This window comes from Chlorocebus sabaeus, chromosome 2, assembly GCF_047675955.1.
Source record: "Chlorocebus sabaeus isolate Y175 chromosome 2, mChlSab1.0.hap1, whole genome shotgun sequence".
NCBI lineage: Eukaryota > Metazoa > Chordata > Mammalia > Primates > Cercopithecidae > Chlorocebus > Chlorocebus sabaeus.
This window is the reverse complement of record NC_132905.1, coordinates 36248663-36273565: the sequence shown is the minus strand read 5'-3', so window position 1 is coordinate 36273565 and position 24903 is coordinate 36248663. Positions and strand designations below refer to the sequence as shown.

General features: G+C 42.5%; 1 protein-coding gene and 1 pseudogene across 7 annotated transcripts in view; one reads left to right on the top strand and one right to left on the bottom strand.

The window, feature by feature from the left end:
- LOC140708545 (beta-soluble NSF attachment protein-like) overlaps positions 1 to 18359 on the top strand; it is a 41052-nt gene extending 22693 nt beyond the window's left edge. For 3 of the 7 annotated variants that reach the window (XM_073007486.1, XM_073007493.1, XM_073007500.1), the window contains 6 exons: positions 2288 to 2404; positions 4287 to 4333; positions 4472 to 4549; positions 13579 to 13634; positions 13816 to 13900; positions 16378 to 18359. In XM_073007486.1, coding sequence (XP_072863587.1) covers positions 2288 to 2404; positions 4287 to 4333; positions 4472 to 4549; positions 13579 to 13634; positions 13816 to 13900; positions 16378 to 16422 — 428 coding nt within the window. In that variant the 3' untranslated portion in view covers positions 16423 to 18359. Of the gene's footprint in view, positions 1 to 2275; positions 2405 to 4286; positions 4334 to 4471; positions 4550 to 13578; positions 13635 to 13815; positions 13901 to 16294 lie in introns of all 7 variants that reach the window. The other 4 variants (XM_073007485.1, XM_073007490.1, XM_073007479.1 and 1 more) reach the window with 3 other exon arrangements.
- Positions 16241 to 16667, bottom strand: LOC119622301 (COP9 signalosome complex subunit 9-like; annotated as a pseudogene).
- Positions 18360 to 24903: the final 6544 nt, after the last annotated feature.

The window sequence follows — 24903 nt, the reverse complement described above, 5'->3', positions numbered from 1 at the left end:
TTGTTCAGAGTTCTGGAGGCTGGATAGTTTAAGATCAGGGTGCCAGCAGATCCCGTGTTTGGTGAGGACTGTTCTCAGCTTCCACGATGGCACCTTCTTGCTGTGTCCCCATGTGGTGGAAGGAGCATGGCAGCTCTCTTCAACCTCTTTTATAAGGGCACTCATCCCATTTATGAGGGTGGCGCTCTCATGACTTCGTCACTCCCCCAAAGGCCCCACCTCGTAACACTGTCAAATTGGATATCAGGCTCCAGTAATACAAATTTTGGGGGGATACTACCATTCAGATCATAGCACTACCCATGTCATGCTGGTGGCTACATATTTTTCAAAGATGCCTGGTTACTCTTAATCAGAAACTGAGGTACAGAGCAAGAATTGAACCTGGGCAGGTGGGCTTCAGAGTTTGTACTGTCCCTTTGCCCTCAGGTTCAGAAACCCACGTGAGAATTATGCATTTCCTCTGGGGAGAGGGAGTTGGAACAAGAGATGCAACTGAAGCTTTAGCAGAATTGGATGTTTATGGCCAGGTATAATCACCTGTAATCCCAGCACTTTGGGAGGCCGAGGCTGGAGGATTGCTTGAGCCCAGAAGTTCAAGACCAGCGTGGGCAACATAGTGAGAACCTATCTCTACAAAAAAAAATTTTTTTTTTTTTTGAGACAGAGTCTTGCTCTGTCATCCAGGCTGGAGTGAAGTGGCACAATCTCGGCTCACTGCAACTTCCGCCTCCCGGATTCAAGCAGTTGTCCTTCTCAGCCTCCAACATAGCTGGGATTACAGGCTCCTGCCACCGTGCCCAGCTAATTTTTTTGTATTTTTAGTAGAGATGGGCTTTTGCCACATGACCTCAGGTGATCCACCTGCCTCAGCCTCCCAAAGTGCTGGGGTTACAGGCTTGAGCCACCAAACCCGGCCAAAAATTTGTTTTAAAAAATTAAAAATAAAAAAAGCCAGGTGTGGTGGCACACACTTGTGTCCCCAGCTACTCGGGAGGCTAAGGTAGGAGGATTTCTTGATCCTGGGAAGTAGAGGTTGCAGTGAGCTGTGATCACGCCACTGCACTGCAGCCTGGGTGACAGATTGAGACCCTGTCTCGAACAAAAGAAAAGAATTGTACTTTTTTTCCTCACAAAAAAATTTATAGCAAATGTTTCATATCAGCAGTGAGTACTGCTTTATGATAATTTTTTTAGAAACCTAAAGGCTTTGTGATATTCTTAACCATGCTTTTCGTGGTAGATCAGATTCTTTCCTTTCCATTTCTACTGTACTGACTTCCCCAATGTGACTCATTTTTCGGAGGCACTCTGCCGTGTTGCTTCTCTGAACTCAGGAAGTTTCCCTTGTTGATGTTTAAACCCTCTCAGAAGTGGCCTGATGCAGCTTCAGCCTTGATTTCCACTGCCCTCCTGCAGCCATGGCAGGCTTGTCACTGGCCTCCACTTCCAGCCCTTTCTTACCTTCAAGCATTTCTTCAGTGTTCATGTGACTCCTCTGCTAGCGATTCCTTCCCTCTTTCTTTTCCAGCACTCCAGAATCCATGGTCCCTGATCCAAAACCTTTTCTGAAAAAGATTAGGTCGTGTACCTTGTATGTTGTGCCATGTCCCAGTTGGAGACCTGGGCAGTACCCCACAACCAGATCCATCAGTGATTCTGCAGGGAAATGTGTAAATTTTCACACTAATGGGGTAAAATAGATTAAACCTCATATACATTTCAGTCAGATTTTGCTATAAACTAAAGAAAAAAAAATTGGATTTTTAGACTTTTATGGATTTCAAAATTGTGGGCCTGATTTTCACTCTTTAGGAAACTTACTTTATCCACAAAGCCCTTCATTAGCAGTTTCTTCCACTCTGACAACTAAGTCTAGAAGACACTAAGAAAAGTAAACAAATATCTTTGAGCTTAGTGTTTTATCTTTCTTTAATCATTTGTGGCTTGAAGCCCTTAGCTGGTGTTTATTATGAATTAGTGGAATTGAATCCAGTAGCCCAAGACTTGGCTTTTGGTATTGAATGGTCAGATCAAGGAATGGTGGCTTAGTGCCCAGGGACACTTGGAAAGTCTGCTGGGGCTGAGGTGGAGAAGCTTTCATTGCTGTTTGACTTGATTCTGGTTATTTTTATATTTGCCCGAGGTGCACTGGACCACATGGATTTTTGCTTCTGACTAGAATGCTTCTTTTCAGTGGAATATAATAGGGAGGTCTACTACTTAGAGCATGGGTTGCTCTGGGGGGGACTTACTCCTCTGTGTTTAATTGTAGTGTCTTCTTCAGCTGCAGGAAATGCATTTTGTCAGGCAGCCAAGCTCCACATGCAGCTTCAGAGCAAACATGACTCCGCTACCAGCTTTGTGGATGCTGGAAATGCTTACAAAAAGGCAGATCCCCAAGGTAAGGCAGCCAGGCGCGTAGCATGCCTATCTCTGTGTGCAACTAACCAGTCAGTACTTCCCTCAACGTTAAGGTCAGTGTTGGTGTCCTTTCAAGTCCTGGTAAAAAGGAATTTTTGTATTTTGGAATAATAGATAAATTTTGATAACCTTAGGCATTTTTATTTTTTAATCATTTGGGGGCTTTTATGAGGAGAAAATATGTTAAATTTATACTGGCTGTTTAGTTTATAGCATCATTTAATTAAACTCCATTTATGCTGCATTTTAGAGAATTTTTTGGAAATAACCTTTGATTTTACGTAAGACTTCTTATATCTTAATTTTGTGAAAATGTATATTGTTCATAAAAGGAAACTCTTATGTTTCCTTACTCCTAAATACCTAAGGAGTTTTCAGATCCAGTTAATGGGAAATTGTAATATTCAATCGTTAAAAAGTCTTATTCATACAGTATCCATTTGGTTTTTTAAAAAGTGTTTTTCAAAGTATTTGTTTTGAGGAAAGAATGCAATTGGATATTTAATGTGATAAAATTTTGCAAAGATTATTTCTTTTTAGTTAGAAGAGTGTAATTAAAAGTATTTCTTCCCTTCCACCCGTGTGCATGGCAGAAATTTTGTGTTTTTCCTTTTTCTTTTAGCAGTCCATTTTGTTTAACACCAAATCCCAAATTTTGAGAATAAATATGTCATAAAGAAATAGGGTATCTTCACGACCTTTTGTATAAGGATTAATCACAGTTTATTTCCCAAAGTGAAAAACTCATAGGTTAAATGAGCTGTTAGAGTGGTAAAATTGTAATGCATCAGCACTTTAGAATATGGTGCAGGCATTAAAATACCCGGTTTCAGAGAATCTTCAGTGACCTGGTAAATGTTTACATGGCAATTAAAGAAGCACATGAGATTGAATGTTGTATAATCTCATTTTTAGAAAAAAATTTGTGCATATAGAAATGTGTTTAATAAACAAAGGAAAAGTACATCTGAGTACTAACAGCGGATTTCAGTGGGATTATAGATCGATAATTTTTCTCTTTATATTCTGTATTTTTAAAGGTATAACAGGGATCCACATTTTTTATGTAGTTTAGAGGGAAATTGTTTCGATTTTTGTTTATCTGCTTACCTTTCTAATTTTGTAGTCAGGCCGTTCTACTTTGCTGCCTCTTTAAACCAAAAGTAATAAACCTGGAGCTTATTATATGCCAGCATTATAAACACCATCATTTTATGATAGGGAAAATTTTTTGGCTCACTTTTTAAGATAATTAGTATAATTTATTAGCATTATTATTTATTAGATTTGTTTCTTCATTTTGTTAGTATGCTACAATTTAGCATCTTTGAACATTATACAGAATGTTGACTTTGCTTAAGGGTTGTTTGAATAGGCATTTCAAAGTGCTTTTGATTTTGGCTGCATGGAGAGTAGAACCTATTGAGGTGATCGTTCTTGTGATGTGGTGCCATATTCCAAAATTAATATATATGCATGGTATTAATGAGGAATATGTTTGCATTCATATTTTAGCAGATATAATTTATCAGTGTTGGTGACAACCTCCATGGTTTTATTTTTTTTATAATACAGTCTTTTGCCTGGATGGAGTCCTCACTTTAAGGTTAAGAGTAACTAAGACAATGTTACTCCAGCTACAGTTCCCTAAATTATACTGTAGCTGCTGGGAACAAAGCCATGCTGATGAATCTGGACTTGTGCATGATTTTTGTTTGCTTCTCACTAACTAACATGCCCACCCTCCACTCCAAAATTATACCTCATTAACGTTCTAATAACAGCCAAGAAGACAGCCTCACCTGAACCCTCTTTGACTGAATGGATTTTTTCGTTGTTTTTCTTAAATGCCTACACTTCAGAGGCTATCAACTGCTTAAATGCAGCCATCGACATTTACACAGACATGGTAAGACATTGCTTTGCTTGAGTGGCTGTGGGGTGGAGTCTTGAGATGGCTTAGAGTGCTCTCTCTCTTTTTTATGTTCCCAAACTGGCATTCAGATAGGAAAATGGATGTGTGACTATTTCTTATTTTTTCCCCTAGGGAAGGTTTACAATTGCAGCCAAGCACCACATTACTATTGCAGAGATCTATGAGACTGAACTTGTAGACATTGAGAAGGTAAGCAGTGGGCACACTTCCTCAGATGTGAAGCAGGCAGATAAGCTGACTCAAAGAACTCTCCTGTCCTCAGTTTGAGAGTGATCATAGGTGTAGAGTGATCACAGATGGCCTTGCTTGGAGACTTTTAGGGTCTAGCTGGCTAAAGTAGTGGGCTGTTTTCCTGGAGTTGGCATCTAAGACATGAGAGCTGGTTAAGATTTACAGAAATCACCTGTTTTTTCCCCTCTTTCTGATTCACGTCAGAACATTAGCATTGCCAAAGGAACCTTCGGCTGTATTGCTTAGTACTCTAAGGCCCAGTGAAGAAAGCGTAAGAGGTGACCTCTCTACACTCAGTCAGCATCACAGCTTTAAGTATCTGTATGCCAGTGACTCACAAATCTGACTGTAGCTCAGACCTCTCTCCAAATGCTAGATTCCTGTATCCACCTGGCTGCTGACCTCTCCACTTTGTCCAGCAGTCACCTCTAACCTGTATGGGACTGGATTCCCATCTCAGACGCCCTGTCCCCAACCCAGTGTTCCCCCCTAAACTATAGGCTTCCTTGCCTTTTCTCTTTCTCTACAACCTGTGAGCAGTTTTTGTGAGCAGTGTCCTTCCTGCTCCCAAGTCTCGGCACAACTCACTACCTTGTCTCCCAGCTCGCACTTGATCGCTGCAGGATCCTTCAAACCGGTCTCCTTGCTTCTGCTCCCCCTGCCTTGCCAACCCCACATCCCCTTGCCACAGAGTAGCCAGAGTGAACCTTCTAGGCATTGCATCATATTCTGTTTCTCCACTGCTCACAGCCTTTCATTAGCCCCCTTTCACTAAGAAGAACACCTGGAGCTGTGCAGAGCCTTCATGGCTCCACTGAATTGCTTCCTCCCAGCCCCACACTCCCCATGTACCTGTGTGGCCTGGCCTCTCCTCTTTTCTTTTACTCTCCTCCTCTTGCATACCCTACACAGCCACCCTGGTCTCCTTGCTGTTCCACACATGTGCCAGATGAGCACTCCTGCCTCAGGACCTTTGTACCCACGATTTCCTCTGTCTGCAAAGCTCTTCCCCAGATGTCCACGTGGCTGACTCCTCACATCTTTCAAGTCCACCTGGCTAACTTCTCCATGCCCTTCCATTTTTGCTCATTTATTACCTTTTCCATGAGGCCTATTATGACCCCCTAGTTAATTTAGCCCCCAAGGAAGGCACAGCAGATCCCCACACACCTCACTTAACTTCTTGTATTGCTGAGCAGATATCACCTTACAACATGCCTTCTCATATGCGTGCTCATCATTCTCATATTGGTTGTCTCCCTCCCTCTGCCAGAATAGGCACACATGTCAGCAGAGAGCTTTGTCTCTGCTTTACTGATGTGTCCCAAGAGCTCTGGGACCTATTGGGGTCTAAATATTGGCTAAATAAACAAATGCTACCCCTGCCTCCACCATACCAAATGGAGTCTCCTTGGTCTGGGGAAAGATCTGCTAGGCAGTACTAAAATTGGACTGGCATTGTTAACATTCACTCTTTTGACTGTGACCTCCACCTGTTATTCAGCACAAAATTTGATCATATTCGTTACAATTTATTATTTGACATCTTTTTTTTTTTTCCATAATTGCCATACTTTTCTGAGGATACTCCCTGATCTTGATCAAGTCAGGGCCACCCTGTGCATTGACATGTGCATGTGAACCTTCTCTCTGGAAGGTTATCTGTGGATCCTGGAGGAAGGTGATGGAGCTGGACCTGAACCTCCTTTGTTCCTTGGTGTGGAACTGATGATGGAACGGGAGGGAGATGGGTCTGGTGTGGCTGGGGTATTTATTTGGTCAGGGTGTCTGCGATGGCCACAGTATCTTTATTTAGGTTTGAGTGAGTCTTGCGGGGATGAGCACTGTGCACAGAGCATCTTTGCCAGCAGAGGCTTCTGTTCCAGCTTCCTCTTTCATAGTGGTGAGAAGGGCACTCTGGGGCAGGAGCCTGCAGTGCTGTGTCATTTCTGCTGCCCAGGCATGGTCTCCAACACATGGGTCTCCATAAACTTGAGAGCAGATAAAATGAAATGTGACATACTCTTTTTTCCTCTTGAAAAAAAAAAAAAAAAGGCCAGGTACAGTGTGATGCCTATAATCCTACCACTTTGGGAGGCCAAGGCAGGAGGATCTCTTGAGCCTAGGAGTTCAAGACCAGCCTTGGCAACGTGAGAAATCCTCGTTTTTACAAAAAATCCAAAAAAAAAAAAAAAAAACTAGCCAGGAATGGGGGTGTGTGCCTGTAGTCCCAGCTACTTGGGAGGCTGAGGTTGGAGGATCTCTTAAGCCCAGGAGGCAGAGGTTGCAGTGAGCCAAGATGGCACTGCTGCACTCCAGCCTGGGCAACAGAGTGAGACTCCATCTCAAAAAAAAAAAAAAAAATACCCAACAAAAGCAATTTAAGAATATTACTGAACACACTTGCACACACATACACACACACACATACACACACACACATGCACGTGCAGGCACAGGGTTAGGTTGTTACGGTCCCTAATGTTTAAACTCCTGAGTTGTTCAGAAACATCATTACCTGGCCAGGCGTGGTAGTTCACACCTGTAATCCCAGTATTTTGGGAGGCCAAGGTGGGAGGATCACTTGAGCCCAGGAGTTGAGTGACATAGTGAGACCTCCTCTTAAAAAATAAGAAAAGGAAGTATTATTACCTTCTCTTCCCTGGTTGGACTCACCAGATTGTGGTTAGTGGATTGTGAAATTAATGTTTGAAAAATCAGTTACACCCAAGGTACCTTATATCTGGCTTGTTACAGATCACTTTCTTCTCATTTAGCGCTCCTACCCAATGTCCCTTCTCTGATTTTAGATCATTCACAGATTTTAGTTAGTGGACAGTGAAGTGTGTAGTTTCATAGCTTCATATTACCTCTTTTTTTGAGATAGAGTATATAAGTAGCTGATAAGTCAAGCAGATGTAACATACCTAATACAAATAAAAATCTTGTGAAATGTTAAAAATATGTATAACATGTTTTGGGGTTTTCTAGAATTTTTTAATGTTTAAATTCAGGGCTGCATGTGAAGATTTGTTATACAGGTAAACTTGTGTCATGGGGGTTTGTTGTACAGATTATTTCATCATCCAGGTATTTTGCCCAGTGCCCAGTAGTTAACCTTTTCTGTTCCTTTCCTTCCTCCCACCCTCCACCCTCAAGTAGACCCCAGTGTCTGTTGTTCCCAGTGTCTGTGTTCATGTGTTCCCATCATTGAGCTCCCACTTGTAAGTAAGAACATGCAGTATTTGGTTTTCTGTTCTTACATTAACTTGCTGAGGATAATAACGTCCAGATCCATCTGTGTTTTTGCATAAGACATGATCTTGTTCTTTTTTATGGCTTCATAGTATTCTGTGGTGTATACATACCACATTTTCTTTATCCAGTCCACCATTGATGGGCATTTAGGTTGATTCCTTGTCTTTGCTGTTGCGAATAGTGCTGCAGTGAACTTTTCATGTGCACGTGTCTTTATGGTGGAATGGTTTATATTACTGTGGCTGTATACCCAGTAATGGGGTTGCTGGGTTGAATGGTAGTTCTGCTTTCAACTCTCTTAGGAATCGTCATATGCTTTCCACAATGGTTGAACTAATTTACACTGTCACTAACAGTGTATAAGTGTCTTCACAACCCCACCAGCATTCGTTGTTTTTTGACTTTTAATAATAGCCGTTCTGACTGGTGTGAGATGGTGTCTCATTGTACTTTTGATTTGAATTTCTCTAATGATGAGTGATACTGATCTTTAAAAAATGCTTGTTGAGGCCGGGCGTGGTGGCTCAAGCCTGTAATCCCAGCATTTTGGGAGGCCGAGACGGACGGATCACGAGGTCAGGAGATCGAGACCATCCTGGCTAACACAGTGAAACCCCGTCTCTACTAAAAAATACAAAAAACTAGCCGGGCGAGGTGGCAGGCGCCTGTAGTCCCAGCTACTCGGGAGGCTGAGGCAGGAGAATAGCGTGAACCCGGGAGGCGGAGCTTGCGGTGAGCGGAGATCTGGCCACTGCACTCCAGCCTGGGTGACAGAGCAAGACTCCGTCTCAAAAAAAAAAAAAAAAAAAAAAAAAAAAATGCTTGTTGGCTGCATATATGTCTTTTGAAAAGTATTTCTTCATGTCCTTTGCCCACTTTTTAATGGAGTTGTTTTTCTCTTGCAAATTTAAGTTCCTTATAGATGCTGGATATTAGATCTTTGTCAGATGCATAGTTTGCAAGTATTTCCTTCCATCCTGTAGGTTGTCTGTTTACTTTGTTGATAGTTTCTTTTTCTGTGCAGAAGCTCTTAAGTTGCATGTGTCAATTTTTGCTTTTGTTCCAATTGCTTTTGGTGTCTTTGTCATGAAATGTTTGCCTGTTCCAATGTCCACGATGGTATTGCCTAGGTTGTCTTCCAGGATTTTTATGATTTTAGGTTTTACATTTAAGTCTTTAATGCATCTTGAGTTTATTTTTATATATGGTGTAAGGGAGGGGCCCAGTTTCAATCTTCTGCATGTGGCTAGCCAGTTACCCCAGCGGCATTTATTGAATAAGGAGTCTTTTCTCCATTGCTTGTTTTTGTCAGCTTTGTTGAAGATGAGATAGCTGTAGGTGTGTGGCCTTATTTCTTGGCGCTCTATGCTGTTCCATTGGTCTGCGTGTCTGTTTGCGTACCAGTACCATGTTGCTTTGGTTACTGTAGCCCTGTAGTGTAGTTTGAAGTGGGGTAACATGATGTCTCTAGCTTTGTTCTTTTTGCTTAGGATTGCCTTTACTGTTCAGGCTATTTTTTGATTCCATATGTGATTTTGATTCCAGCTTTAAAATAGGGTTGTCTAGTTCTGTGAAGAATGTCGTTGGTAGTTTGACAGGAATAGCATTGAATCTAAATTGCTTTGGGTGGTATGGCCATTTTAGTGATACTGATTCTTCCTATCCATGAACATGGGATGTTTTTCCATTTGCTTGTGTCTTCTTTGATTTCTTTGAGCAGTGTTTTGTAATTCTCATTGTAGAGATCTTTCATCTTCCTGCATTGCTTCTTTTACTTCATGAAGTAAAACACTGAACCACGTAATAAATGGGTCTTTTTTAGATGGTTTTTAAAAATGATCTACAGGAAATATAATTCAATTCTATTTTCATCCTCTGGAGAGCCTTATTTAATACTGTTTGTTACAGCATAGAATAGGGGTATATGGCAGATTTATGTTAGGTCTGCTCTAGGGGCATTTGTTCTAAAAGAAATGATCCCATTTTAAAGCTACTTAAGGGTATTTCACCTACACAGTGGACTCTTAAGCCTGGAAATTGCATTTGCTTTATGGCATCATTGATGCAGTCATAAGGCCCTTGTTTCTCATTCCAGAATTCCATGTATCGTGACACTCATCCAGGTGCCCCAAGCAGAAATGTTGTGACTTCCTTGGCCCTCTACTTAAATAACAGGATAACCAGCTGGTCTTAAATTTCTGGATTTATTGTTACGTGTGCTGTTGTTATTGGTGGCTGTGTTCTGCTTTTGACATTTATTATAGTCCTTGGGATTGTCAGATATCTAGGTAGGCTGATTTCTGGTGTGTAAGGATCTGATAAATTTCACTACATGTTAAAATTCCAAACTAGATGTGAACATTTAGAGATAGCCTGTGGCCAGTCTCTTCTCTGAAACCTCTCTGTTAAACCAGTGAATTGTGCTTTTTTTTCAAGTACAATCTGTCACAACTTGGGAAAACCATGGAATTTAATGATTGGTTTAATTAGCATTATTAAAAACCAACTTGAAATTTTTTCTTTTGCTGTGATAAATATAACTGTAGTTTACATCTCTAAAATTCTAATGAGCCAGTGCCATTATTGGTAAAGTGTTAAGTTACACCAAATTGTCAACATCTAGCCTTTTCTTTTTTAACCTCCAAAGCAGCAGTTACATACGGTTTAACCCAACCCTATTTATTCATTGAGTTCTGGTGCTGTAAGAATTAGGAAGATATGTAGTTATACTCTATCTGTCCTGAAAAAGAGGTTATATAATCCAGTACTCTTCACAGACAGATTTGGTCAGGTTTATCATGATTTGCCCAGTTTATTTTGATGGGAAATGGTGCTAAACACTTTAGAGAATGAGGCCAGTTGAAAGGAGGTTATTGATTAATCATAAATTCGCTGAAAACCTTTTATTTCCTGAGTATTTCACATAATCATGATACTGGCAATAGTTTAATAGGCAGCTTTCATTTGTGATGCACTTTGCCTTCATTCACGTAGCATCTGTTACCGAGCACCCACTTTGTGAACAGGCATCATGCTAGGCTCAGGGCTGTGATGGTGAGCCAAACAGTCATGGCCTTGCCCTCACAGAGCCCACATTTTAGTAGGAGGAGATGTACCTTCATCAGGTAATCCCACGTGTGTGTACATAACAGCTTTGATAGGTGTTCCAAAAAAGTATTTTCTTTCAGACTATTTCTGTATGTTACTAAGTATTTGCAAAAAGAGGACCATAGTATACCTATTCTTTTATAGCTGCATTTTTCAATTCAGTATTCTGTGAAGGCCAGGCATGATGGTCCATGCCTGTAATCTCAGCATTTGGGAAGCCAAGATGGGAGGATTGCTTGAGTTCCGGAGTTTGAGACCAGCCTGGGCAACATGAAAAGACCTCATTTGTATGAAAAATTTAAAAATTAACTGGGCATGGTGGCACATGCCTGTAGTCTCAGCTACTCGGAAGGCTGAGGTGGGAGGATCACTTGAGCCCAGGAGGTTGAGGCTACAGTGAGCTGTGTTCATGCCACTCCAGCCTGTCCAATCTGAACAACAGAATGAGACCCTGTCTCAAAAAACAAACAAACAAAAAAAACACTTTTCAAGTATCCCATTATATGTAACTACTTAATTTTTTTTCAGCTTTTCTTCTACTGTAATAATGTTCAAAATATGTGTTTTGGGGGAGCATATTAGGTTATGCTAAATGACTGAAATCATGGACCCAAAATGTAATCATATAAACACAGTGTAAGTGTCAGTTTTTCACAGAACTGTTCAATGTGAATGTTTGAGGCAGGGTTCCTCTGTAGTCCTGAGAGGCTAATACTGGCTCTGCCACTTCTAGCTTATGGCCTTTTGGTAGCTCAGTTTCTGCTCTTGGTCATCACCACCACCATCTGCAGGGAGTTGGGGGCCTGGGGCTTGATGGGCCAGGTCTAAGTACTTTTCTAACTTTAACATAGTTCCATGGCCTGTTTTGTTTTATTTGTTTTCTTGTCCCTGCGACTCTCTTCTAACTCACTAGGAGCTGCCTTGAAGCCACTGAACTAATGGGCTTGGGCAGAAAGGCAGCACCTTTACTCTGATTTTCAAAGACTGCTAGCTCCCTCATTTGCATTTACTGGGAAACCTTTGTAATTCAAGCAGCCTGCAAACCCACCACCTGCTTCTATATGTTTGCATGCTAAAAATGATTTTTACAGTTTTTAATCCTTGAGAGAAAAAAGCATTTGCTACATGTAAAAATTATATGAAATTAGAAATTTCATTGTTCATAAATACAGTTTTATTGGAACACAACCACACTTATTCATTTATATCTTGTCTATGACTGCTTTTATGCTACCACAAGAGAGCTGAGTAGTTGTGGCAAAGATGCAGAAAACCTAAAATATTTCTTGTCTGATCCTGTTAGAGAAAAACTTGGCTAGAGCCCTGGTTTAAAGAACTGCTTATACTTACCTCTCGTTATCTGGGGTATAGAAAGTTTTTTCAGTCTTATGAGAGCCTTATTTCTAAGATTGTCTACAACTGTCTACAAACCAGCTGATTCTTTGCAGAGTTCAGCTCTCACAAAACTGTGCTAACAACAGCAGCACACACTATCTTCTGGCTTTTCTCAGCCATTTTGCTTAGTTTTGGACTCTGGTAGACACCTATTTTTTTGTTTGTTTGTTTTGAGACAGAGTTTCACTCTTGTTGCCCAGGCTGGAGTGCAATGGTGCGATCTCAGCTCACTGTAACCTCTGCCTCCCAGGTTCAAGCAGTTCTCCTGTCTCGGCCTCCCAAGTAGCTGGGATTGCAGGTGCCTGCACTATGCCCGGCTAATTTTTGTATTTTTTTAGTAGAGATAGGGTTTCACCATGTTGGCCAGGCTGGTCCTGAACTCCTGACCTCAGGTATTCCACCTGCCTTGGCCTCCAAAAGTGCTGGGATTATAGGCATGAGCCACCGCACCTGGCTGACACCAATTCTTTTTTCTGAGTTGTCACGTGCTTGATTTCACTAACTTTCATCACAGCATGACAGGGTCTTCTAGCTTTCTGGCCTGTGATCTCTGTTTCCTCTCCACTTGATGCCATATATTTTTAGATTGACAGCAACATCCTTATTCTAGGTGACACTTAAGGTATTAGTGGGTGTAGTCTGTGCTGCAAGTCATAGACCTAAAGTGTAATTAGGGCTTCATACCTCTCTAACAATCCAGTGTGGCTCCTAAGGGTTTGACAGTGGTAGAGACACTGGGGTTGGAGGTACATTGTGTCCTTTGTAGTTATTTAGGAATCTGCCTGACAGTTACTGCCATTTTGGGTGTCTAGCTTACAGTGTCACTCTGGACTTGGTCATAGCCATCCTAGCTCATGGGAAGTGGAAGGCCTGGAGAAGTATGCAAAGTGAGATATATGGCCCAAGCCTGGGAGTGGCCCCCAGCATGTCTGTTTACATTCCACTGGAGAGAACTAGTCACAGGCTGCCCCTCACTATAGAGGAAGCTGAGGAAGTGGTGTAGCTGGGCATATGCCATGTGGGGAGGGAGAAACAGATTTTGATGGTCAGCAAGCATTCTGATTCCAGAGGTGCATGCTTTCTTGTATTTCCTAAAGAAATAGGCCGAGTTGTGAAAAGTTTGCTGGTAGAGTAGGTTTATTTATTAAAAAATACCTATGCAAATATGGCTTTAAAATGCAACTCTCCAAATAAATTGTGTGTGAATAAAATATGTATGTTTTCAGGCTATTGCACATTATGAACAATCTGCTGATTATTACAAAGGAGAAGAATCCAATAGGCAAGTATTACTTTTCTTAATATAATTTAATGGGTTTTATTATGTGTGATAAAAAAAATACTTCTTTTTATACTCTGTGAGTGTATTTGACTATACCAAATGAAGATGTACTAAGGCCCAGTGCACATCTTTTATTTTTCCATTGGCTTGTTATTCATTCTGCTTTGGTTCTTGATTTCAGCTCAGCAAACAAGAGTCTGCTGAAGGTGGCAGCATATGCTGCCCAGCTTGAGCAGTACCAGAAAGCCATTGAGATCTATGAGCAGGTGAGGATACTGTTGTTTCCTTGGAGAGAAGTTGTCTGAATCATTTTTTTAAATTAAACTTTTTATTTTTCTTTTTATTGAGATATAATCCACACATCATGTGATGAGTACAGTTCATTGGTTTTTAGTCTATTCACAGAGTTGTATAACTATCACCACTACTTAATTCCAGAACATTTTCATCATCCCCAAAAGAAGCCCAGCAGTCCATTCTCTCCTCCCAGTCCCTGGAAGACACAATCTACTCTCTCTCTATATGGATTTGTCTATTCTGAACCTTGAAGATAAATGAAATCACATACTATGTGGCCTTTTGTGACTGCCCTCTTTCACTTAGCATATTGTTTTCAGGGTTCATCCGTGTCATAGCAAATGTCAGTATGTCACTGTTTTTCGTGGCTAATACCTCATGGTTTATTTATCAATTTATGGATGTTTGGGGTTTTTCCACTTTGGGTCTATTATCAATAATGCTTCTGTGAACATTTGTGTTAAAGTTTTTGTGGTGGTGTTTTTAGTTCTCTTAGTTATATACCTAGGAATAGAATTGCAGTTGCTGGGCTATGTGGTAAGTACATTTATAACTTTTTGAGGAACTGCCAGGCTTTTTCACAATGGCTACACCATTATAACTTCCCACTAGCAATGCACAGGGTTCCAGTTTCTCCACATTGTCACCAATACTTGTTTTTTTTTTTTTTAAATAATAGTCACCTTAATGAGTGTGAAATGTCTCATTCTGTTTTTGATTGTTATTTCTCTAATGACTGGTGATGTTGAGTATCTTTTTATTTGCTTATTGACCATTTGTATATCTTTGGAGGAATGTCTATTCCAGTACTTTCTCTGGATTTAAATTTGGTTGTTTGTTTTTTGGTGGTGAGTTTTAGGTGTTCTTTATATATTCTGGATATTAATCCCCTATCAGATATGTGATTTGCAAGTATTTACTCTCATTCTGTGGGTTGTCTCTGGACTCTGTTATTAATGTTCTTTGATTCACTGAAGTCTTTAATATTTTTGAAGTCTAGTTTGTCTGTTTTTTCTTTGTCTGGCTTTTGTTGTTATATAGAAGAAATCGTCGCTGAATCTGTTATCATGAGGCTTTTCCCTTCTGTTTTGTTCTAAGAATTGTGTAGTTTTGGCTGTTAGGTTTAGATTTTTTTATCCATTTTGAGTTAATTTTTGTATATAGTATGAGGTAAGGGTCCAACTTTATTCTTTTATATGTGGATGTCTAGTTTTTCTAGCACCATTTGTTGAATAGAACTATCTTTTAACTATTGAATGGTATTATGACCCTTATTGAAAATTACTTCACCATATAAAATATGAGGGCTTACTTCTGGGCTCTCTATTCCATTGATCTATTTATCCATCTTTATGCCAGTATTATACTGTTTTTATTTCTGTAACTTTGCAGTAAGTTTTGAAGTCAATAAGTGTGAGTCCTCCAACTTTTTGTTCTTTTTCAGAATTGTTTTGGCTATTCCAGATCCCTTGCATTTTCATCTGAATATTAGGATCAGCTTGTCAATCTCTGCAAAGTAGCCAGTTTAGATTTTGATAGAGATTGTATGGAATGTGCATACCAATTTGAAGAGTGGTTTTAGGGTTTCCAGAGAAACAGAACCAATAAGAGGTATAGAGGTGTATGTGTGTGTGTTTGTGTGTGAGTGTGTGTGTGTGTTTAGAGAGAGAAATTACTGTAGGGAATTGATTTGCTTGATTATATAGGCTGAGAAGGTCTGAAATCTGCAGTCTGAAGACCCAGGAGAGCCAATGGTATAGCTCCAGTCCAAATCCGAAGGCCTCAGAACCAGGAGAGTTGATGGTGTAATTTCTAGTCTGAGTCCAAGTCTGAAGCAGGAGAATACCAGTGTCCTGGCTCTAAGACAGGCGTTGAGAATAAATTCTTCCTTTTAACCTTTTATTTTATTCAGGTTTTCAGTAGATTGGATGAGGCCCACCCACAATGGGGAGGGCAATCTGCTTACTCATCCTACTGATTCAAATGTTAATCTCATGCAGAAACACCCCACAGACACACTCAGAATAACACCAAATATCTGGGCACCCTGTAGCCCACTCAAGTTGACACATAAAATCAGTCATCACAGAGAGTATTGCCATCTTAAAATCAGTCATCACAGAGAGTATTGCCATCTTAACAATACTAAGTCTGAGTCTGTGAATACAGAGTTCCTTTTATAGTTATTTGGATCTTTTATTTTTTGCTCAACAGTGTTTTGTAGTTTTTGGTGTGCAAGTTTTGTACTTGTTGGGTGAAACATACTCCAAAGTATTTTATTTTTTCTGATGCTACTACAAATTGAATTATTTTCTTTTTTTTTTTTTTTTTTTTTTTTTGACGTTGCTTTCTTTTAATTGGAGTGAGGACACAACCTGGTCATGTTCAGAGACGAACAGCCTCATCTAGGTGGTGAAGAACACTCTTATCTTTCTTGGTTAACCAGGTCCTAAATTCAAGGGATTTCCACGTGTTCTTTAAAACCACCTGAAACTGTCCTGCGCAGGCTCACACTGCGACTCTGTACCAAGGGCCTGGCCCCGCCTGCAGCCAGAGGTCATCTCACTGGATGTCATCATCATCGAAAAGATCTTCAAAATCATTAAAAAAGTCTGCATGAACGGCCTTTTCATTGGCTGCCAAGTCCATCAGGAGCCCGGTGCTGCCTCCCGCCTCGTCCAGGTCCACCTAAGGCCCGGCGCCCTCGGGGAACATCTCGTCCACTGCCGGCTTCATCTCGGGCCCGCGGCGCTCCGAATTATTTTCTTAATTTCCTTTTAAGATTGTTAATTGCTAGTGTGTAGAAATACTGTTGAATTTTGTATATCAATTTTTTGTCCTGTAACCATGCCAAACTTATTAGCTCTCATAGGTTTTTTTGTGTGGATTCCTTAGGTTTTCTATATCCAAAATCATGATATCTGCAAATAACAATAGTTTTACTTCTTCCTCTGCAGTCTGAATGTGTTTTACTTCATTTTGTCGGTTGCCCTGGCTAGAATCTCCAGTGCAGTGTTGAATAGAAGTGACAAGAGCAGACATCCTTGTCTTGTTCTTGATCTTGTAAGGACAACTTCCAGTCTTTCATATTAAGTATGATATTGGTAGTGGGGTTTTGGTAAATGCCTTTATCAGTTTGAGGCAGTTCCCCTCTCTTCCTAGTTTGTTGAGTGTTTTTATAATCAAAGGGTATTAGATTTTGTCAGACTTTTTTCTGTGTCTATTGAGATAAGCATATGGTTTTTGTCCTAATCAGCTTAATATTGTGTATTACATTGATTGATTTTCATATGTTGAACCAACCTTACATTCCTGGAATAAATTCTACTTGGTCATTGCAAACTTTGAGGGGTTTCCCAAGAACACCCTCAAGTTTAATAATTTGTTAGATGAACTTACAGAACCCACTGAAAGCTGTTATACTCACAGTTATGGTTTATTACGGGTACAGATTAAACTCAGTGAAAGGAGAGACTCATGGGGCAGGGTCCAGGAGACTTCCAGGAAGAGCTTTCAGTTGTCCTCTCTCAGCGGAGTTATGTAAACAGCACTTACTTCCCCCAACAGTAATGAGTGAAAATAAGCGTAGACTACTGCCAATCAAGGAAGCTCCCCTGAACCCGGTGTTTTGAGTTTTTACTGGGGCCCAGTGACATAGATGTTGACCACCCTTGTGGCTGACTTTACTTTTTGTAAGTGCCAGAATTGGTTTGCTAACATTTTGTTGAGGATGTTATGTCTATATTCATAACGGATATTGATTGTTAGTTTTCTTATGGTGGCTGTGTCTGGTTTTCGAATCAAGGTAATTCTGGCCTCAGAATGCATTAGGATGTCTTCCTCCTCTTCTGTTTTATGGAAGAGTTTGTAAAGGATTGGTGTCAATTCCTCTTTAAATGTTGGGTAGAATTCAATTATTTCTCTCTTTTTTGTTTTTATTTTCACTGATTTCTGTTTTTATTGTTATTTCCTTCATTTTGTTTTCTTTGGATTTGTTTTGCTCTTTTTCTGGGTACTTCACATGGAAGTTTAGCTTGCTGATTTTTATCTTTGTTGTGTATGCATTTTTGGTGTTATCAATTACCTTTTCATAGGTTTGGCTACTTCCCAATTTTATTGTCTCATTGTACTTTTATTTTTATTCAGTTAGTTGGATTTATTGATTTCCCTTGAGACTTCAGTGACCCATGGATTATTTAGTAGTGTTTTATTTAATTTCCAAGTGTTTGGCAGAGATTTTTCTGTAATCTTTCTATTGTTGACTTCTTGTTTTTAATTCCATTGTAGTTAGATAACATATTTTGCATGATTTCAATTCTTACAAATTTGTTTTGTTTTATGGCCTAGAATATGGTCTGTCTTGGCATATATTTTATGATTATGCTGTTACTGGGTGATGTTTATAAATGTTGATTAACTCCTGTTGGATGATGGCATTATTAAGTTCTTTAATATACTTGCTAATTTATCTATCTGTCTTTGTCTCTCTCTCTCGCTCTCTTTCTCTTTCTCTCTCTGTCCTCTCTCTTTTTTTTTTTTTTTTTTTTTTTTGAGACAGAGTCTTGCTCTGTCACCCAGACTGGAGTGCAGTGACTTGATCTCAGCTCACTGCAACTCTCCACCTCCCAGGTTCAAACGATTTTCATGCCTCAGCCTCCCAGGTAGCTGGGATTACAGGTGTGTGGCACCCACCCTGCGTGGCCAGCCCTGCCTGCAGTTCAGGGCTTCCCCCTCGCTGCCCAGTCAGCGCCTTAGGTGGGGGCGAGGGTGCGGTGTACGACTCCCAGCCCCAAATCTTAGCAGAGCAGCAGAGGCCTCTGCTCAGCAAGTTTCAGACCACTGACCACCGGGAACCTCAGACCCCGCGCGTCCAAAGCAGGCCTTGGGTCGCTGGGGTGCAGTTCTCTGAGGCCGAGAACAAGAACGGGGAGGCCGCTGTTACTTCCTTCCCGCCCACAGGCCCCAGGCCCGCAGCGAGGAAATAACTGGTTCCAGCTGCCACGCCGGGTTTCCTCCTCCCCAGGTCGCCCGCCACAGCTCTGTTTGTTTATGTGGGCAGGGCTTGTCCTCAGGCTGATCCCCGGGCACCGCAGCCCCCAGTGACAACCGCCACTGCTTTGTTTTTCCGTCCACCCCGGTATAGCAACGGGAAAGTCCCAACACCAGGGCGCTCGGGTGTAGCCCGCGGCTCCCCGCCGGCTCTGGCTCCGCGGCGCTACGCACCCAGTAACGCAACTCTGGAGTCAGCAGAGCGAGGAGCCGCGCCGAGCAAGGCCAGCAGCGGGGCGTCCCAAGCGGCCACCGGGTCCCCGCGGGCACCGGCCCGAGATGGGCACGTGGATCTGGGGCCGGATGGGATGAGCGACGGGGTGACGTGGAGCCACTGCTTAGAGCTGGCGGGGCGGACGGAATACTGGAGGAGGGGACGGCTGCCGCAGGCGAGAGGCTCCGAGTTCCCTCTGGACGCAAGAGTTGGGGGCGTCCTGGGTCTCCCGAAGCCCACTCACCAGAGACGTTTAACTGGCCTCCCAGGAACCAGCCGATCTTGCCAGTGCTGAAGTCGCAGTCCCAGACGGTGTGGTAGGGGGTGTCCCACAGTAGAGTGTCCCGCGCCAGAGGCCCCCAGAAGGCGGCCGGCTCCCGGGCTGCCTGTGCACTCAGCGCGGGGTACGAGCTGGGCTGTGAGGCTGCGGCAACTGCGGGGGGCGCTGCCCGAGGGTCCCGAGGCCGCCCTGAGCGGCGCGCTCACCCGACACAGCGGCCGCGCGGGCTGCCCCGAGAGCCCTCGCAGGCTGCCCAGCAGCCTCCCGACGCCGCGGCCCAGGCTGCGCGCCGCCATCTAGCCCGACTACCTGAGTTCTCTGCGCTCCCAGAGTGGGTGCCTCACGCCCGGGGCGCCCCTTGGAGTCTCCGCGGCCCCGCCCCTGCTCCGCCCTTCGGCCACCATCCATTCCTCCAGGGCCCCTTCCCGGAGCCCGCCCGAGTCCCACCCCTTCTTCTGCTGCCCGGGAGAGGGGGGGGACACTTAGGAAGAGGGGAGCAGCGTGGGGAAGGGGTGCAGAGGGGCGCGGGGCGGAGCCCAGGCTCCCAGGCCCTGGCCCAGGCGCTGTGCTCCCGCGGGTCTGCAGTTCCCCCCGGACGTTCCTCGCGTCGGCCTGTTTTGGTTTCAGTTTGCGCGCTCTCCTGCAAGCCCCGACCGCTTCTTCGAGCTGCCAGAGGCACGTGCGGCCCAGGGCGAGGGGGCCCTCAGGGATGGGAAGGAGGCGGGAGGGAGCCGGCACCAACGTTAAGAGGGCTGGTGCACCCAAGCGCACTGTTGGGTCCCAAGACGATAGGTCGGTCAGTTCCGCATCTCAGAGGCTGAAGTAAGGTTTTCATGCTTTTGTGCGCCCCTGAGAGTGAACCCCTCCCCTGGCTTCTCAGCGGAATGCGAAGGAGGTTGGCGGGGAGCCCAGAAGCCGGGAGGCTGCGCAGGCCTGAGTCCGTGGTCTGGGGTCCCATGCTCCAGCCCCCCCGGCTGCCGGCCTCCGTCCTGGCGGGGGTCATGTTCTGTTGGGGGTCGGTGGTGGGTGATATGGGGCGATGAGGACTTTATCCAGTTGCTCCAGCGTCTGTGGCCTGAGTTCAAATTCTGTGACCTTGAGCAAGTTCCTTAACTTGTCGGTGCCTCGTTTTCCTTTTGGGGAAAACGGAAGTAATGCCTCCCTGGGGGGCGGGGACGGCGGGGGTGGGGAGCTGCAGTAAGGAATACATCAGACAATGTCTGTCAAACGTCTACCCTTGCGTGGCCCCATAGTAAGCTCAGTAGTGGGGGTGATGTTTTTGCAGCTGTGGAGCCAGGAAGGACAGAAGGAAACGTATAAAACTGGTCTCCACCAAGTTCTTAAATATTTCGACATCCAAGAAGTAAATTCATAACAAAGGGGTAAACACAGGGGAAGAGAGGTTTTGGAAAACTGGTTTCTTGAGTTCTTTCTGATGTTAAAGTTTCTTTCCCTTGAGCTGTAGGGCTTGCAGAGGGGAGGAGCCTGCCATTAGAGGAGCCTCTGCGTGGGCCAGCCACCAGCCCCTGCTGGGGAATGCTGCTGTCTGCCAGAGAAGACAGGAGTGTACCTAAGGGCTGGAGAATCAGGGACATCTACTAGCATAACACATGCCCTGCACAGTGCTCGCACTTGACCTGCATTTTCTCCTTTGTTTATTTATTTATGATACTTTTTTAGAGATAGGGTCTGTAGCCCAGGCTGGAGTGCAGTGCTTCCCATCATAGCTCACTACAGCCTGGAACTCCTGAGCCCAAGCGATCCTCCTGACTCAGCCTCCTGAGTTTCTGGAACTACAAACGTGTGCCACGACACCCGGCTAGTCTACTTAATTTAAAACTTATCTAGTGCTGTCCACCCCCACCGACTGTCAAACTCCAGGTGGAACAAATGAGGAAACTGAACCCAAACAAATAAAATGGCTTACTAAAGAGCATTCGACTGGCTAAGGGAAGAGCAAGACTAATACCCAGTGCCCCCAGTGGGGAGCTCTTTGGCCTAAGTTCCCATTTGAATAGAATATTAAAGACACCCAGTACAGGGCACTGAGAGGCAGAGGTCGGTGAGTAGTAAAATTGTAAATTGAGAAAGCTCTTAACTGTAGCAAGTGGTCACATAGATGGCTACCAACTCTTCCTTCCCATACCCGCACGTGATGGCACGCTGCTCTGTCCAGAGGAGGACCCTGGCTGGTTGTATTGCTTTGGCCAGTACAACCTGGTGGGAGGGATGCTCTGACAGTTCCATGTGGAGGCCCTGAGAGACCCTGCAACCCCAGCTTGTCCTCCCATGGAACCCAGCTGCGAACTGTGAGGAAGCAGGGCTGGCCTTCTAGAGGAAGGGACCAAGGGAGAGAATGAAGCTGCCGCATTCACAGCCAGGACCAAATCCCAGACAGGAACAAGGCCAATGTGGAGGCTCCCGCCCCAGCCAAGGCAGCCTCACGAGTCACCCCAGATAACGACCGGGATACAAAGGAACCTCCCAGTCCACTTACAGAATTGTAGAAGGAATACATTGTTGTTTTAAGCCACTAAACTTTGGGGTGGTTTGTAACTCAGTAGTAGGTAACTGATACAATAATTGAAGCTGAAAAATGCATGGTTCTTTCACTCACTGACTTCTGCCTCTCAGTGCCCTGTACTGGGTACCTTTCCTCTCTCTGCCCTCCAAGTGTTGAAGTGCCCAGGCGCTCAGCCCTCAAATCCCCCTTTCTCCCCTGCCCCCTAGGAAACAGCAACCAGCTCTCTAATCTCTGACTTTCATATTGACACCTCCCGCCTGGACCTTTCCTCCATATCTCAGTCCTGTATTCAAATGTCTCATTCACATCTGAAACATACCAAGTCCTGGGATTCTTCCCCGCAACACGGATCTTCTGTGTCAGTGAATGGAAATGGCATTTTCCTGCTCATTGGGCTGATACCCTTTTCATCCTAGATTCCTCCCCCTCACACTCCACGTGCAGACTGTCAGCAAATCCTGTGGCTCACCTTCAGAACACCTGCAGCACTAACCTCTTCCCCCTTCACCATCCTCTCCTGCCACCATCCCAACCACACCCATCTCTTTTTAGGATTATTCAGTAGGCTTCAAATTGCTTTCACCCTTGCCCCTGACAGCCTAACCAGCAGCAGTGCAATTCCTTTTAAACAAAAGTCAGAGGAACTTGCTCTGGAGCTTAGAGCAATCCAAGGGCTCCCCAGTATCCTTAAAGCAGGCCACCATTAGAGAAATGCAAATCAAAACCACAATGGTAGTGTCAGTCCTCCAGCTCTGTTCTTCTTTAGTATCAATGCGTCCATTCTGGGTCTTTTGTCTTTCTCTATAAACGGTAGAATTAGTCTGACAATATATACCAAATAAGTTGCTGGAATTTTGATTGGGACTGTATTTGATCTATAGATCAAGTCAGGTGTTATCAATAATTGACATCTTAACTATATTGAATCTTCCAATCCATGAACATGGAATATCTCTCCATTTAGTTAGATCTTTTATTGCTTTCATCAGAGTTTTATAGTTTTCTGCACATAGATTATACACATATTTACCTAAGTATTTCATTTTTAGGGTGGTATTGTAGATGATACTGCATTTTTAATATTAAATTTCAATTGGTTCATTGCTGGTGTACAGCAAAGTAATTGATTTTTATATATTAACTTCGTATCCTGTGACTTTGCTGTAATCAAGAATTTTGTTGTTGTTGTTGGTTTTTTGGGAATCAGCAAAAAGCTCCTGACTGTAGACATTTTTTTCAAAGACCATTTTATTTCTTTCCCAATCTGTACACATTTTGTTACTTTTTTATTTTTTGCACCAAGTAGGACTTTCAGTACACGCTGAATAGGACTGATGAGAGAAGACATCCTTTCATTGTTTCCCATCTTAAGGAGAAAGCATGTGGTTTCTCATTATGAAGTATGATATCAGCAGGAGATGTTGGAGAGCAGGTGTTGCTGTGTGCTCTCCCCTGTGTCCTCCAGCCATAGAACAGAGACAGTTTTATACCAGCTGCAGCCCTGAGCAGCCATCCCAACTCTTCTCAACCTTCTTATTTGAAGGCTTTTCTTCTAAAAACGACATTGCGGTTGATGTCTTGTACACTGATCATTGCCCAGTCAATAACTATATCTGTAAGGTATGCTCCCCATAACGGAATTGCTGGGTCAAAAATATACACATTTGTAATTTTAGTAGATATAGCCAAATTGCCTCTTGCAATGTGTATTTCCACTGCAGTGCATGAAAATGACTATTTTCCACACACTTGCCAACATGATATGAGTCCATGGGCAAGTTACTAAATTATCTGTACTTTAGTTCCTTCATCTGTAAAATGGGGATAATAATGAGATTCACCTCATGGAGTTACTGTGAGGACCAAAGATGTGTTAAGTATTCGCAACAATGCTGGGCACATAGTACATATTGTATAATTACTAGTAATTATTCTTACAATTGTCAAATGTTTTGATATCTGACAATGTAGGTGGTGAAAAGTAGTACATTTTGTTGTGGCAGTTTAAATAAACATTTATCTTAAGTGAGATTAGGCATTGTTTCAATTGTTTTAAAACCATTTGCACTTCCTTTTTGTGTATTGCTGGTGCAAATCCTCTTGCACACACATATCGCTTCTGCTCATGTGCCATTGGCTAGAATTAGTCATGTTGTTACCCCTAGATACAAAGATGGTACTGCTGGGAAATATAGTGCATTGGGCAGCCTCTTTACAGTGACAATTTCATACTGTGATTGGTTTCCATATTTGTGCCTACTCCTACTTTTTTGGACTAAGATAGCTGACAGTTTATTTAATTTATATTTTTTCAAACAATTAGTTAATAAAATAATTTATTAATTTTGTTATTTTTTGTTTTTCTATTTTTGATTTATGTTTCTGTTTTATATTAACTTTTTCTTTCAACATGTAATCTTTAGGTTTATTTTGATATTCTTCAATACTTGTCACTTGGGACCTTTATTTATTTTCATTTGATCTCAATTATTAATATATTGAAGGCTAAAAGTTTCCTCTGAACACTGCTTTAGCTATGTCTCATATGCTATCATATATCTTAATATTCTAGACATTTGTCAGTTCTGAAATTTTCTTTAGTTCAGAATTATTTAAATTAAAAATGTTAAAGTTTTTATTTTATTGTTGTACATTTCTAGATGTATTGCATTAGTATCAGAGAATAGTATTTGATTACAGCTCTAATGGTGTTTTATTTGAATCAATTGTTCTAATATAGAGTTATTTTACAAATATTCTATGGGTACCTAAAAAGATGAAAAGTTTATTTTCAAGGATCACACACAAACATACACACACATAAAGTCTTTATATATTTTACATGTATATATAATATATGTGTGTGTGTATACATAAAACAACTGATAAGAGGTGTGACATGAAC